The sequence below is a fragment of the Colobus angolensis genome, unplaced genomic scaffold, assembly GCF_000951035.1.
Source record: "Colobus angolensis palliatus isolate OR3802 unplaced genomic scaffold, Cang.pa_1.0 Scaffold72, whole genome shotgun sequence".
Classification (NCBI taxonomy): domain Eukaryota; kingdom Metazoa; phylum Chordata; class Mammalia; order Primates; family Cercopithecidae; genus Colobus; species Colobus angolensis.
The window spans coordinates 6,696,142-6,712,781 of record NW_012120932.1 but is presented as its reverse complement, the minus strand read 5'-3'; the positions used below and the strand labels follow the sequence as shown (position 1 = coordinate 6,712,781).

Below are 16,640 nucleotides of genomic sequence, written 5' to 3'. Positions count from 1 at the left end.
CCCTCGGCTCCTAGCCCGTGCTGCCGCCGCCAGGTGACGCGGAGGGTGGGAGCGGGGCTGCTGCGTCCCTCGGGCGCGCTGTGGGAGGTTGCTGAGTGGCTGCTGCTGCTTGTGCTTTCTTCCAAGCTGGCGGGGAACCTTTTACATTCAGAGTGCATTCGAGGGCATAGGCGTCGGAGTTGTGAGTTCGCGCGTGTGTTACTTACCAGGCTTTCAAATCAAAACGGCCAGGCACACGCACGTTCTGGGGCGCTCGGGAACGTTCACACGAAGCAGAAATCCAGCAGGGGGATAGTGACATACCTTGCAGGTCAGGCTTGGGATTTCTGCAGCCACGCGCGCGTCAGCCCGACTCTCGGGCCCTCCTGCCTTCCTGTTGCCCAGGCCGGCTCCGCGCTCTCCCAGACGGGGCCTCGCCTGCGCCGCCGCGGGTGGAGCCTGCTGTGGACTCCGGCTCTAGGGGACAGGGCTGGGCTCCCCAGAGAGGGGCAGCTTGTGAGGTTTCAAACATTTCTCTGTCAGAGTTAGCTCTTCCTTGTTACATTCCTAGATGAGGATCTGTACCGTGAAATCAGAAGAAAAGTGGTTCTTAGAACATTTAGAGTTTGTTTATCCACTTCACTTTTTGAGGATCTGTGCTCACTGGTTTTTCAAGCCGGTTTGTTTTAAAGGAGTCAAGCTTCACTTTGGAGTATAAGGTGGAGATTATAGTTGCTCCGTTGGAACTCTGATATGTTAAAGGGAAATTCTGTAAAAATGCAGGATGCAACCAGTAGCCACAGGAGCATTTTAAAAGTTTTGCTTCTTTTTCAGCTTAATGTATATAAGAAAAACAATTAAAAGTCTGTGTTTCATTTTAGCCTCTTTTTTAAAGATAAATTCTTAATTTCTGCAGATAAATAAGAATACTGAGGGGCGGGAGAGAAAGTATGGTTTTCTATAGACTGTTTTCCGTTAAAATTTAAATAATCAGAAAGCTTAGAAATGTTATTCCTGTAACTTCTGGAAGTTACAGAAAATGTTACATTTTAACATCAAAGTAAAATTCCAATAAAATACTTTTTCTTGTAGGAGCACATTTTACATATGTAAAGGAAGATACAGAAATACTAGACGTGTTGAAACTTAACCATTTTTGCGAAATTTGTCTGAAAAAAATTTCCGAAAGTGTTGCATACATTTGAGAATTTAGATTATTGCTAGAAAGCACATCTTAGGTTTTAATCATGTTCATACCAACGCCTATGAAAAGACCTACTAGGATTTTACATCCATAGTTAACCACCACTTGTAAGTATCCATTTTGCATTTTTGAAGACTCGTTGATTGACTTTCAAGTACTTGAAATTATGCAAGAGAATACTTTTTTGGCAGCAAAATCTCATTTCAGATCCCCTGCTCCTCTAACAACTTCAGGCTACTCCAGGCTCTGGGTCCGGGCTGGAACTCACAGTAGACCTAAGATCATGTCTAAACTCATAGCAGTAAAGTGACGTTTTGACATAAAAGAACATTTTTATAACGCTGTTTCTCTCTGTTTCCTTGAAAATAGTTTCTGTCGTGATAGGCAGTACCTTAGTTTATGAATTATTCAGCTATTTGTGCAAATGTGTAACTTCAGGGCAGACAGACTCGATGTTCGCATCACCCTCTCACAGAATACACATCGGCCAGGCAGCCTCTTCTGTCCTATGGAATGTAGGAAAGTTAAACATGTCTGGAAAATCTGAGACTTCTGCCCTTGTTCTCCTGAAATTAAATTCATTTTATTTTCAATAGCGTGAATTTCCTGACATGTCCAAGAGACTGTTAAGGAATTAATCCTTTGCTCTATTCCTCATAACACTTTTCACAGTTAATCTAGTGTGTAAACTGGACGAGAATCCAAAACTGCAGAATTTGGAGGAAATGTGACTCCTATGCCTTGTAGACATTAAATCATTCTGTGAAATAAAACTGAAACTTTGGATAGGAGATTGTACAGTACTCGCAACACATTTTTATTAAATGAAAACAAGTTCCATTATTTTTCCAGCAATCCTTCATGTAGTTGGACTCACCATGCTCCCTACCTCCCCCCTGCTCCTTAGTTGTGATTGGCTGTCCCTACAAATGGACAGGTTGCTTTGTCAACTTGATGGCAGAAACCACCTGACAAATTGTAGACATGCAGCTGAAATTTATGCTTAGTTTGGATTTGATAGAAAATAAAGAATATTAGAAAATAAAATGTGACCAAAAAGATATTTATGTTGTCTTGACTGTGTGTCTACGCACAAGAAAGAACAGGAACTGAGAGTGATGGAATGTTAGTGTTTCCGACTCCAGAATCAATACCCAAGAGTGAAATTAGTTGACAAATTATGTTTCCGGCTTCAGGATTTGCTAAGAGTGTGTGTGTGTGTCCGTACTTGAATCACTTGTCTAACCTGAGGATCGGAGTGGTTGACTTGGTTTCTCTGTCCTTTTGTTGCTGTTCTTTTTCTCACTTAGCAACTGTTATATCATTATCCCTAAAATGATTTTGTGACTTACTTTTTTTTTTTTTTTTGAGACGGAGTCTCGCTCTGTCGCCCAGGCTGAAGTGCAATGAATGGCGTGATCTCCACTTATTGCAAACTCCGCCTCCCAGGTTCAGGCGGTTCTCCTGCCTCAGCCTCCCGAGTAGCTGGGACTACAGGCGTCCGCAACCACGCCCGGCTAATTTTTGTATTTTTAGTAGAGATGAGGTTTCGCCGTGTTGACCAGGATGGTCTCGATCTCTTGACTTTATGATCCATGTGCCTCGGCCTCCCAAAGTGTTGGGATTACAGGCGTGAGCCACTGTGCCCAGCCATATTTTTTTTTTAACTGTGAGTTTTGATTTTAAAAAACCCTTAATCCTTAATAGTAAATTTTAACAAGGAGACTATGGAAGGCAAAGGGAGAGATCTCTCTGAGACCTACAGTTGAGTTTTTGCACAATAAAGCAAACTAGACTGTTAATAACTCCTCATACAACCCATCTGTTTGCTTTCTAAAAACACTGCAGAGCTGTCATTTCATTAATTACAGTTTGTTACATTTAAAGAGGCATTTCAGTCATTTTACCATTAGCTTTTTAAATATGAAGAATCATCAACCAGATCTGTACTGTAAAGAATGTTTATGAAACTTTAAGTTGATGAATTTGTATTTTTTAGATATGTTCTTGTTGAGGAATGAGAATCACTCCTGGTCTGAATTTTCATGTGTTGCTATATAAATTTGCTTTTAATAAATTCTTTTAAATCACCAGATTGTTAATTGACAGCTATTCTTGCAGACGACATTGTTACCTTATTATTTCTTCTTACTATATTGGGCATTAAGCCCTTTATTTCAATGTGATGAACATTTGACTATCAAGGATGTGGGTAGATAGCACATGAAATGAGCAAAGTCTGGTTCCAATATTTAAGACACACCTTAAAAATGTACATTCTTTTTATAGAAGTTAAAATATAGTTTTCTTTGAATTCAGTGATTCCTGTTTAAACTCAAAAGGAGAGGATCCTATTTTCTGTACATGAAATTCTGAAGATAGGTATTTTCTGTAAGAGCTGAGTTTTTTCCCCCTATTTGCTAATCCCTTCTAATTTAGAGGAAAAACTGTATTATCACACTGAATGTTAGTGGTGATTGCCTGTTTGTCCATGTGAACACAGTAACTTTGTGCATTGTATAGATTACTATTCACCAGGAATATAGGGCCGTATAAAAAGCATTTAACCAAGGAAGAATCATGTCGATATAATTATTAACTAAAATTACTAAATTCATAATAAATAATCCTACACCATCTGATTTTGATTTTTGACATACTGGAGTAATGTAGGAAGTTATAGAAAGGAAGAAATTCTGGGTTTGGATGAAATTACTGATTTTTTCCCTTGGGAAAAAAATCTGAAGGTATTTTATAATTTGTTAGTATTCTAAGTGACAGCGTGAAAACCTGAGCATGTGACTGATGCTGTGCTTCCTATGTATCTATTTACAGAATATTTGGAAATTTAAAAATTCTTCCACTTTTTGATTGCTGCTTGCACAGAACCAATGTTAAAATGTTATGACTAAGACTGGAGAGACAATGATAGGTTTCTCGGTGCACACTTAGTGCTAGAAGGTCTTCCCATAACTACCGGACCAGCTTTAGAGAAATGCCTGGTTTCTGGTTGCCTGGTTCAGCACTTGGTTAGAGCAGATGCTCCAATCACTTTCAGTGTTCTTAGGTTTAGTTGTGGTAATGAATTTCTTCATAAGGTAGATCTCTCTTTTAAGTGAATTATTAGGAAATACTTGTAGCATGATTTCAGAAAAATATTTCAGCTTGAGCTGGAAGCAGAAAAATGGACAGAGGAGAGGGCAGAGAGTTCAGGTAGGTTACTCAGAGAAAAGTTGACACAAAGCATTCCTTATTTTCTTATTATGTGTCTTTAGAATGTAATTTACACAAATTAACCATAGTCTACATTTTATGCTGAACCTTTTTTCTAAAAACATTTCTTACTACCCATATTACAAAAATAATTCCATCTCATTCTTTTTAATAGCTACATAGTATTCCATTTCATGGCTACGTACCATGTAGGATGTTTTGATTCATAGACTCAGCCAACCGTTTTTTTTACAGTAAAGGTCTATTCATATGCTGGGCTACCTGGAGTTAGCAAGTGTCACTGTTTGTAAATTAGGAACTCAGAATTACAAAATGTATACTCTCCTTCAAGATAAATACATCAAGTATTAAGTACACTGTTATTAATTTAGGTAAGAGCATTAATTCTTTTTGTTGTTGTTGTTAGATACAGAGTCTTGCTCTGTTGCCCAGACTGAAGTCTACTGGATTAATCATAGCTCACCACAGCCTCCGACTGCTGGGCTCAGATGATCCTCCCTCCTCAGCCTCCCAAATAGCTGTGATTACAGACGCACACCAGCACACCTAATTTTGGGGGTGGGTAGGGGGCGAAATCTCACTGTGTTGCTCAGGCTGGTCTGAAACTCCTGGGCTCAAGCCATTCTCCTGTCTAGGCCTTCCAGAGTGCTGGGATTACTGGCATGAGCTACCACTTGTGGCAAAAGCATTAATTCTAAGGAAATAAAAAGAAGGAAATTTTTATGAAAATGTGAATGCAAGAAGAGTTAGAAATATTCTTATACTTTAAAGTATTCCAAAGGAATATCAAACAAGCCGTATATTAAGCCTGCCATTGTCGCCGCGGCAGGTGAGCAGGCGGGATCACTTAGGGACTTACAGTTTCTGTTTATAAAATTCAGATCAGGAATGTTTTCCTTTTGGGTCTGGCAGGATCTGGGGTCAGAGAGGTAGACACAAGGATCCCACGCATCTCTTGTGAAATACTTGGAAATTTTCAATTTGAGTGTTTATGATGCTTCCGACATATATAATAACATAAAATATTAAGGTACACATGGTTGTACGAGATCCAGTTGACCAGAGGAGTGCATATCTTGTCATTTAAATAATGTGTTTTGTGTTGGATTGCGTATAGTACATGCTTCTAGCAAGAGTTAGGGGAATAATAGCACGGGAGCATTTGACCCTTACAATCTGGAAACATGAGAATTATGCCAATAAATTATTTCAGATAGTATTTGCTAATGATGATATGTACCTGTTTTAGGTTCTGTGGTGCCACTTTTAGAAACTACACAAGCAAACCATGGCTCAAAATTTGCAGTAATCTTTTTGAACTGTAACTATTAGAATTTCCCAAAAATCTAATGAATATGGTTTTCTCTGTATAAAATGAGCTGTATGAATATTTGCTGCTACATAAATTGTCTTTCCAAAATTTGTTTATAGACATACTCCCTAACGATGTTTGGTAATCAGAAATAACTGATTCTGCTGGACAAATATGCACCAATTGATTGATTTTCTTTATTTTGAAGAAATTTTTTTTTCTCTTAATTATTTGGTGACTTCCTTTGCTGGCAAATCCAATTTTATGCCACACAAATAATGTGAACAGTAGATACTTCTATGTGTAAGTTTTGGCAGTTCTTTAAAATATGTTAAGTTTTTGCTTCAACATGTAGAGGTTTTTCTTTTCTGAATTGTGTTTTCAGCAGCAATTCAAACCAGTTGTATATTTCCATTATACAAATTACTAATTTGGAATAAATACATTTCAGTTCTGTCATGATATCCTAGTAGGCAGGCTCTTGGGCAGACACCCTGGTATGTGTACATATTACTAAATTGTCTACTTTTGTTTCTTAGAAATGTTTATCATTTAAAAAGTAACAGATGGAAGAAGACCATTTATTGAAGACTGTGGCCTGGCTAGTGTGTGGGCAGTAAAGGCTGACTGCACCTGGGTTCTGTGGCTCTGAACATTTTCTGTTTCTTTTTGGGTTATGAGGAGGGAGAACTCTTGGTTTTGTTTTGAGGAACTTCATTGATTATATCTTAATTTTGCCTTATTGTCGAAAAGCACCACGTGAAAATTTATGCAGCGTAGAGATTTTCTCTGTGTTTTATTTGGTTCAGAGCCGAGTCTGGAAGGTGACTTAGTTTATAAGTTCTGTCTGGTGTCCTGTAGCCAAACTTTCCGCCTCCTTTAATGAGGGCACTGTGAGTGGATGCTGTTTCCTCCTATACCTGTGGACTGGAGGGGCAACCTGAGGGTCTGCTAAGGTGGTGGGTGTGTTTTCTGGGAAGAGTGAAAGGGGATTTGTCTGACTTTGGGGGAACTCTATAAAAATGAAAGATATTTTATGTCAGTGGGATCACCTTTTTAATCCAAGGGGCAAAAGAAAACTGGTTTCTATTGTGCTTCTGCCCGAAGGCCTTCTGCGTGTGACTTTCAAAGGACCCTGCTTGTGTTGAATTTCAGCCAGCAAGTCTCCAGCATACAGAATTTGAGATTTCCCCCTCCCCACCGTTTCTTCTGTTTTTGTTCCATGTAAACAGTTCCCTGCATAGTTACATAGACAAATATAGCAGAGAATGCTTTTCTGGAAGAAGAATGCTCCCTAAGCATTTTTTAACCATTTTTGGGAAGAATTGATCTTTCTGTGTGTTTCAGACAGACTGGAGAGGGGGAGGCCATGGCTGTAAATTGAAGTGACATCATATGTATTGCCCCCATTGATCCGCTTTTAGTCTCCAGCCAGGATAAAAGGAAATGGCATCAGGGAGGAAGCACGCTTCATTTGGGCACAGATCCCAGAGTGATAATGGGGTAATAACAGAACTCACGCCACTGTCAGCCCGTGGCTGCCTCAGTCCCAGGCTTATTCTCTGTCCGGGAGTCGCACAGTGACTTTCTTGGTGTGAGGCAGCGGCACACCAGCTGGGCCGCGTCGGGAGGTGCTCTCCTCTGCTGTCGGAGGGCTGCAGGCGGTGGGCCTTGGAGGTTGTCATTCGCTGGTCTCTTGTCACAGGCCCTGCCTCTGCAAGGTCAGCCGTGAGACATGTCCGATGCAGGAGGTGAGCTGAGCTGTTCCGATCATGCTGATGGAGGACGTGGTGGCGGGACCTCCGTTGCGTGGGTGGTCTTCTGGGAGCGCAGAGTGAGTGACGCCCCCATGACAGCAGTAAGAGGCTTTTGGGAGAGTCACCGTTTTTTTTTTTGTTGAGCTGCCTCTAGTTTAGGAGGGTGGGTTTGGAAAATTCATGTTTTCTTTCCAAGAGCATGTGTGAAAACTCTCCCAAACCATTGGAAGTCGTACAGCTTGCGTCGACTCTGAAGTTGGGAAAAACATGCGGTGGACTTTTTTCTTTGTACAGTTCTTAGTATTTAGCAACTATGAAATCTTCCATGTTTAGAGTAGAACACAGACTTCTAAAATCCTTAACAAGCAGCATTTGTACTTGACTGACCTCGTGTAGCATTTTATTTCTTGTATTCATTTCAGTAAGTGTTATAGTTCTGTGAAGTTCTCTTGCAAATACCCACATCACTTTGGCACCTTGTAGTCCTATTTTGTGTGAATTTCCGAGGCAGATGCATGTTAAAAATATTGAGCTGGTCTCCGTATGGAAAAAATAACCCCATCATGAATTTCTTGTTTATGCAAAGGAAAGGACTTTTGCATCCCTGTCACTGTTGAACTGTGGGTGTGAGCACTGTTAGGCCCCTAGAAATAAAGGCAAGTTGTTTTTATAATGTTTGAAGAAGGAGCTACTTTCTTAGGTGGTGATGCTCGGAGGTGAGGTCCTTTATTTTTCACCATCACTCTGTGGTACGACCAAAGCCTTATTTCTCTCCTGCCAGTGCTGCTGTGTCACACACAGCTGGCCTTTCAGTCTAAAATTCAGTTAATCTTAAAATGAGTAAATGAACGCAGTTGGCCTAGAAGTCATGTGAAGTTTGCTCTGATTTCCACGTGGGTGGAAGTGGGGTGGTCCACAGAGCGCGTCCCACCCCCCGTGCCTGCCCTGGGCTCCCGCACCGCCCCGCCCGGTGCTGCCTTGAGCACGTCTGCTGATACGTGGTCTCTTTCGGTTGCTTTACAAACGTTTTGGTTGATTATGTTACCACTACCTTTTCATTTGTAGGGTGGCTTTACGGGGACCAAATGTTTATTTTACAAAGAGAAATGTATTGAAGCTACTTAACTACATTTTTGCTTCAATATCCTCTTTTTAAGGTCTCTTCATCCTTTAAAAATGTTGTAATGTGTATTTTGCAAATAAAAGATGCTTTATTAGTTTTATTATCTGTGTCCCAAAATAGCATTTGTTCACTGATTTTTTTTTTCCCCACTTTTTTCAGAAACTACATTTCCCCCCACGAGTTAGAATAGTTACACAACTAAAAGCCGGATGGCTACAGGTTGTTTACTAAGTGAGAGTCATTTCACATCTATTCAGAAGAATGGGACTCAGAGAAACCTGGGGGCACGAAGCTGGCTGTGGTCGGGGCCTTGTTTTAGGGGGAGCAGATGCCTGAGGGGAGTGTCCACCCTTGCTCCTCACCTCTCTCAAATTAGAGTCAGGGTGCTCCCTCCCTTCCGTCTCATGGTCTTAAGTGCGGGAGCATAGCTTTAAAGGTTTTCATTGTGTAAAATTTGGAGAGGACAAAAGCTTCCATTGATCCTTTTGGTTCTGTTTCTGTGTAGAGATGCGTGAGCTTTCAGCTTAAAAGAAAGCTCAGATATACAAGTATGAATGCAGGTATTTTTATAGGTTCATGTATTGGTAATTGTTGGATTTTAAACTGGAGCTGTATCTGTTGGTTAAACCTAGTTGGGGTAAGTTGAGGACCAAGCTAGTTGTCTTAGTCAGAGTTTCTTTGCTCAGTGTGTCTCTTTAGTTTAAACCAAATCCCAAATGAGAGTTCTGACAGGAGGCTTCTTTGTAAGCACAAGTGTATAACATGGGGATATGCTTTTCTTTCTACTCTCCCCCTCCCTGTAATTCTGCAGTTTGGCAGGACTGCTTCCTTCTGTATTTAGTTAGCAAACGAGGCCCCTCTTCTGGCAAAGGGTGTTCTGCTGGTCGAGGTGCTGGTGGTGCCGAGAATCGCTTCTCTGTGAGGCTGAGCCCGTTCCCCGAAGCCTGCCTGCCTTTGTCTGGAGGGGTCTCGATGCCGGGCTCCTGTTGTCCTCGGACTGTCTGTCTTGAGAAACGCTGCTCACCAGCTTTGAGTGTCTGTGGAGTAGCGCAGGTCTCCATGCTGTGGTGGCCTGGCCTGGGTACCCCGGTGGAGCTGCTGTTTGACAGCAGCACAACAAAGGGTGGTAGTGAGATGAAGCGGGGAGAGCCCACGACTGGGGTGAAAAGGAAGGCACTGGGAAGAGGGCTCAAGGGCTGGAGGGCATTCAGTCAGCAGCCCCAGGAGACAGGTTAGGGGCGCTTGAGGCCATGGGTTGAAGGCTCAGCCTCCTGCAGAAAAGCACCTCTCTTGGAACACCATAGGAGGCTGAGGGATGAGATGAACAGCGAGGAGGAGGAGGGCAGAGGGAGAAAGGAACCAGTCTCACTGGGCTGCCTGGGCAGAAGTGCAAGATACCACACGCACCCGGCAGTGTTCACGGTGTGAATGGTGAGGGGGCTTGCCAGAGGCTGGGGCCTGGGTTTGGCCTCTTCTGTAAAACAGATTTCCTTTTAATATCGTATGGTAGGTGGGTGATTTTGTTACAAGTAGTTATGTAGTAATTGGATATCTTTAAAACATGCTGCAATTACTTGACTTCTCATGAAAAGAAATGGAGCGTTAGTAATTCCTTGGGTTGGAGTCAGTGCTGGTTGTACTGCAGTTTTGCTGAAGGCGCCTTGTTTCTCCTGAGAGAACAGCCGCAGCATGCCTTTCAGATGAAGCGATGTTATGAAGTACAGAATATACCCAAGAACCAAGTGATTGCATTGGTGCCTGTCTCCCTTCTTTCTGCCTCTGTCTGTAGGCAAGTGAGGCTTTCTTAGAACTTAGAAGGGTGAGGTGAGAAAACAGATACCTTGTGTAATGGTGCAGTGGGTGTGGTATTTGCAGTACTTGCTGTCTACCTGTTGCCCCCTGCATACCTTTTGGAAAAATGTAAGTGTGTGTGTGAATGAGTGAGGGGGTAAGGGATAGGGAGGGTCAGGCAGAGTGCACACTTGGGGGCAGAAAGATGAGGAGCAGGAAGGGAAACCAGTACTTTTAAAAAATTGTTTTAGAGCATCAGAAAGTGGCAGTTAAAATCCAGGTGTTCTTATGAATGTACTGTTGATGTGATACCAGCTTCCAGACCTGTAATTTGGATTGACAGGAATGATCTGCACATACACAGGGATGGAGAGAAGCTCGGCAGAGAGAGCCATGGAATTCATAGGGTAAATTTTAAAATCTTGATTTTAGAATAAATATGTTTCACTTCCTACAAGGCATATCTCAAATTGATTATTCCTCCAGTGCACCACAGGGCCCATCTCACAGGGCCACCAGTCCTGGCCCTGCTGCCCCATAGCGAGTAACACGGATGAAGTCTTACGCATGCTTCTCTTCATTTCTTGTATTTCACATACATTGTGGTTTATTTTTGTACCACGTAAAGACTACCTCCTCTCTTTGCCTTCAACTTGTAACATCACTTTTGACCATTCCTGTGTGAGAACCCAGGAATATGGGTGCCTGGTGTGTCTGTGTGTGCAGCGGCACATATAGTCGCATGCGGCCTTTTTAGCTTTTTAATGGATCATAAGTTCATGATTTTCGTAATGGAGGGAAGACAGTTCTTTCAGTATGTACTCTTTATTTCTCAGTGTGCAGCAGGTGTATTTACAGAGCTTATGTGGTGAAAAGGGGACTGAATGCCCCATCTTGTTTCTGTGAAATTTCCAGGTGTTTGCCTATAATTGGATGGCTCCTTGAATCTTTGTCTAGGCTAAAGTACATTTTCTGGTATATGCGTGCTGTAAAGGAAGAGATCCAGTAAACCACGATAATGTTTTATTAAGATAAGCACAGTTTTGATCTGCTCTAAGTGTAAAACTGAAATGATTAGTCATGGAAAACGGGGCCTAATCAGACCCCGGAATGCAGTGTCTTTGGGAATACAGACAATATACACCCTGGGGAATCACAAAAGGCAGCTTCACAGCCTTTCCACGTTGCCGACGTATGCTGAAAGCACCCAGGTTACCCTGGGTATGGGGTCTTCAGTCTGAACATTTGGGTTTACGTTCTCATCAGCTGAATAGCATTTTCATAGGCTGTTTGGTTTTGTCTTTAGCTTCTTCCAGACCAGCTGGTCTTGCTTCTGGAGCATCTGTTGGAGCAGAAGACCCTGAGCCCCCGAACTCTGCAAAGCCTCCAGAGGACATACCACCTCCAGGATCAGGACGCAGAGGTAACCAGGAACACCCTCGGAGTTTAACCAGCAGATCCCACTGTTGGTGAAGAATGGTGATCCCATTGCAGCCCCAAACTATTGAAACCACCTTTCTGTTAGCAAAATCCCATGTGTTTGCTGTGTGAGTGAAGAGCTAAGTGCGTTAATCTGATTGTACTTATGCTTCTAACCAGAGTATTTTGAGGTCTTAAAGTGTTTCCCTCTTCTGAAATCATAAAGATGGACATAAGTCTCCTAAAGGAATGAGTGGAATGCTTTTGAGTTGTAAACTTGGGTGGGTCATTGTGTGACTGACGGTGGTGCCTTTCTGTTGCCCATGAAGGAAACTTGGCTCCGATGTGTCAGAGCTTCTTGGTTGCATTCAGTTAGGGCAGGAAAGGAGCCATGTGTAAAGGGAATGAAAACTGAATCTAGCAGCTGTAGTTGGAAAAGTCAACTGGATGCTTGCGAGAAAGCAATGTGATCTAGTCCTTAATATCTTCTGCCTTATTGTGAGGAATGCAGTGTGAATCCTAAGACAAATTCCAGGGTTTTAAAAAAGTACAAAATAGTAAATAATGTATTCAGACATCTTAAGTAAAAACAAGAGCTTAAACAGAAAACCTCTTCTATGTAAGACTCCCAAAACGCAGAAAGGTAAGTTTGGTTTTGAACATTTTAAAACTGTGCAGTCTAGTACAGCAGCCATTAGCCATGTGTGGCTGTTAAACACTTAAATGCAGCTATTTTGAGTTGAGATGTGTTGGGGGTATAAAATGCACAATGAATAGTGCAGACATTGCATGAAGAAAGACAACATAGCTTAATGTCTCCCGATTGATTATAGTGTTAGTGATATTTGGGATATATTAGATTAAATATTACTGTAGTGAATTTTATAATCATTAAAATGGAGTAATTGAGAAAAGCCCCGTTCCTTATTAACCGAAAGGTAAGATGGCCATTGTTAGGCATTTTAAAACCCCATAAACTCAAGAGTGATTGAAAAACTCCAGAGGAGACGTGTAGCTTTTTACCCACCTGAGCATAGACCAGATTTGCAACTGTTGCTGTTTATTTCAGCTCTTACATTTTTGTTTATAGGAGTTTTCAAATGCCAGACTGTTATTTTTAATTAGTGCTTAAAAGACTTTGCTATATATAGTCATTAGGCTGTGTTTCGATCAGGTGGAATACCGCCGAACTGCCAGGGCCTGTGATGGGGATGGACAGACCAGAGGGGAGGATCAGAGCCGGCGCCGGGCACCTGTCACTTGATGTCCGGAAGCCAGGAGGTGGCCCCTTCCGTTTAGCATAAAACACGTCCTGTTCTTAACTTACAGCTCAACTTACTTGTTATATATAACCTCTTAGAACCTTTGAGAAGTAATAACAGGTTTTATTTAGTTGCTTGTTTTATACTGCGCAAACTATGTCCTGGTGCTAGACAAGGCAGTCTCTTCAGCTGGAGCCCTGGTGATGAGGTGCTGGGGTCTCATTACATCTCTGCTCAGTTTATGTGACTAGTGTGGTCTGTGTTCATGTGATTCACAAATATTCCACTGTTCCACTCGGCATCAGGAATATAGAAATGACAGGCAAGGTTAGCTACCCTCAGGAAGCTTACATTCTTCTGAAAAGACAGTTCCTAAGTAAATGAACAAGACAGCTTGAGACGAGAGTGGTGAAGGAGAGAGACAGGGCAAAGTCGGGCAAGGTTTCCCTAGATGGGGGTCCAGGCCACTCAGAGCGACCTGAAGGCAGGAGGGAGTGACCACAGAGAGCGCAGGTGTGAATTCGGTGTGTGCCGGCACAGGGCCAGCAAGCCTTTTCCAGAAAGGACCAGGCAGTTACTATTTCAGACCGTACGCTTTCTGTGGCAGCTCTTCAGCCTTGTGGCTGTAGCATGAAGCTGCCATAAGTAGTATAGCAGACGTGGCTGTGTGCCAGTAAAACTTTTACGGACCTGAAACTTAAATTTGATGTAATTAGCCCAGCTCCAAATAACTGTTGTTTTTTTTCCCTGCCTTTCCTTTTTATTTATTTGGAGACAGTTCTCACTGTTTTGCTCAGCCTGGAATGCAGTAGTGTGATAATAGTTCACTGCAGCCTTGAACTCCTGGGCTCAGGCAATCCTCCTGCCTCAGCCACCCAAGTAACTGGGACTACAAGCATGCATCACCACGTGTGCTAATTTAGAAAAAGAATTTTTTTTTTTTTTTTTTTTGGAGAGACAGGGTCTCACTGTGTTACAGGCCAGGCTTGTCTCGTACTCCTGGCCTGGAACAGTCCTTTTGCCTCAGCCTCCCAGAGTTCTGGGATTATAGGTGTGAACCACCATGCCTGGCCCTTTTTCCTTTTTAAAATGATTGGGAAACATATACACCATTCCTGGCTCCAGGCCCCATCCGTGGTTTCCTGACCCCCGTGCTGGGCCTGCAGGGTTGAGGTCGGGGATGAGCAGGAGCCAAATCAAGTGGAGAGAGGGGGGTTAGACCCTGGTGTGTGTCTAAGAAAAGTGCCTACACCCGAACTCTGGAGGTCCTGGCATGCAGTTAATTATACTGATAGCCTATCTCATTGTGAAGTTTCCTTGAAATGTCACTCAGAACCAAAAAAGCAACAGGATTTTGGCCAACCAGCGTGTTTTCTAGAAACTTTATTAGTGAAGTGTGATTTATTATAACACTAATTAGCGGGAATTCCGTTGAATAATCATCTGCCTTTAAGTGACAGGACGTTTCATGGGAGAAAGAATTATTACATGGTAGAAAAAGTCTCAGGGGTGCCTGCTGAATTCTTGGTGCTTCTCCTTGACTAAACAAGTGAGGAGAGTCCCTTGCAGTTGCTCTCAGGGCTCTTACATACAGAATAAGTGGCAACCATTTGAGAGTGGGCCAGAGATTCTGGAGTGAGACAGGCTGTGTACTGAGCACACTGTGGAGAGCGGCTGTGGGCGCTGGGGCCCATGTTGAATTAGGTGGCTGGTGCAGAAACGCCTGCCCAGGCTGATGGGGCAGGTCTCTGGTACAGTGCAGGGGTGTTTGGGACCTGGTGGGGGCAGATTCTTTACCTGCTGTGCCCCCTGTATTTTCGAGCTATGCGGAAGGGCTTCCCATGCTCTACCTGTGACCGAGGTGCATATGTAAAGCTGCCTTTCCAGAAGGTAAGCTTGCTGCCTCCAGCTGCTCCTGCCCCTCATGGCAGAGTGCATGGAGGTGTTTTGTTGGCTGAGCAGCGTGTTCGGGATGTAGCGGCTGGCAGGGTCTCTGCTGTGAGAACCCTATTCCATGGTTGCTTTACTCCTGGGCTGCCATCCCTGTCTGTCCCTCGCTGCCTGCATGTGGACGGGCCGGGACGGGCCCACCCACACAGAGAAGGAAGAAAGGAGGGACGAGATTACTATTAACCATTCTGTGTGTGTTGCTTCTGTGTACAGGCTGTGTTCACAGAGCGTCTGATCTGTTGGTCTGATTTTCTGAGTGTAGCACTGAGTCTGCTGTGGCTGCTTGCCAAGGGCTTTCACGTCGAGGGGTTGTGGGGCCAGGGTTCTGAATACCGTCTCGGGTTTTGCACACCCTGCCTGCCCTCCGTGTGCCTGCATCACGTGATGTGAAGCCCTAGGTGTATGCTCTTCAGGGAGGCAGTGCCCCCGTGTTCAGAGTGTGAAAGGAAAAGGGCTCAAGGACAGACAGAGTGAGAGCATGGGTGGAGCAGGCAGACCACCCCAGGCCACCTCCTGCCTTATCACCCTCTGCAGGGCGGGCACAGGCGGCACTCCTTGGTGCTCCTTGGTGCTCCTTGGCCTGGAGAGTGAAGCTGACCTCAAAGTCAGCCATCTCGTATGTAGCAAGCCTCAGGCCTGTGGGTGGACGCTGGGCCCCTGCAGCCAGCACGGAAAATGAGCCGATGGGCCATGCAGTCCACAGAAGCACCTTGTCTCTGCAGTTTTTGAGTATATTTCTCATATAGCCATGAAAGTTTAAAAAATGTATTTGACAGCTAACTCTGGGAACACAAGAGGTTACCTAAGATCCCTTTTTAAGTAACACATTTCCTGCCTGCCTTAGCGGGTCTCTTAAGCTGTAAAAACAGCTACCCATGGCAGTGAGGTGAAGTTCCTGGACCTTGGCTCTCTGACCTCTTTCCCCAGGAGCTCCGAGACGGACCTTCAGGCAGCAGCATCTCTGCAGACTCCACTGAGCGCCTTCAGACTGGGGCAGACTGGGGCTGTGCCTCAGGGGAGGGGCTTCCCCAGCGTTGTTTTGCTGGTGGCCACGATTCCGAAAGGCCCATGCTGCAGCCTGCTTTGCTTTGAGTTTGGTTGATATGCTGAGTGAGAACATGAGTTTTCTGGGAGAAGTCGTTGGTAGCACCCGTTCTTCCCTTCCCTGTGTGGGGGAAATAGTGTCGATTGAAAGGAAGAGGACTCCTGGATTGGATTGGAGCAAGGAAGTGTGGGTGTCGTGTGTTGTGACTGTCTTCCCCGGTGTGCCACCTCACTGGAGGTCTCCCTTCACGGTCTGGCCTCGTGCCTGGACCCACGTGCTCGTGTGCACGTGAGCGGCTCTTTCTGCTGACTGGCAGCAGCTAATTGACAAAAGGCAGTTTCAAAAAAAAAAATCTCATGTAGTGAGGCGTCTGCATAGAGCGGAGTGGCTAGAAAAAGACTGTTAACATTCAGGGGCCACGCCGAGCCAGCTGTACTCTCCCAAAGCGCCGAAGAATGTAACCTTGGGAGGCTCTACCCTTTCATGTGGAACTGCAGACTAAACCAGTAGGAGCAAGTGAATGTGAGGAACCAGATTGTAAGAACATACCTGTTTCAGCACTCA

At 43.8% G+C, this 16,640-nt stretch overlaps 1 protein-coding gene across 1 annotated transcript in view; it reads left to right on the top strand.

Annotated features, from left to right (window-relative positions):
- The window catches only part of LOC105501523 (chromosome unknown open reading frame, human C9orf3), a 355,937-nt gene that overhangs the window by 315,739 nt on the left and 23,558 nt on the right, over positions 1-16,640 (top strand). Inside the window, exon 16 of the mRNA XM_011927517.1 lies at positions 11,707-11,823. Within this exon, the coding sequence (XP_011782907.1) occupies positions 11,707-11,823 (117 nt within the window). The remainder of the gene's footprint in view (positions 1-11,706; positions 11,824-16,640) is intronic.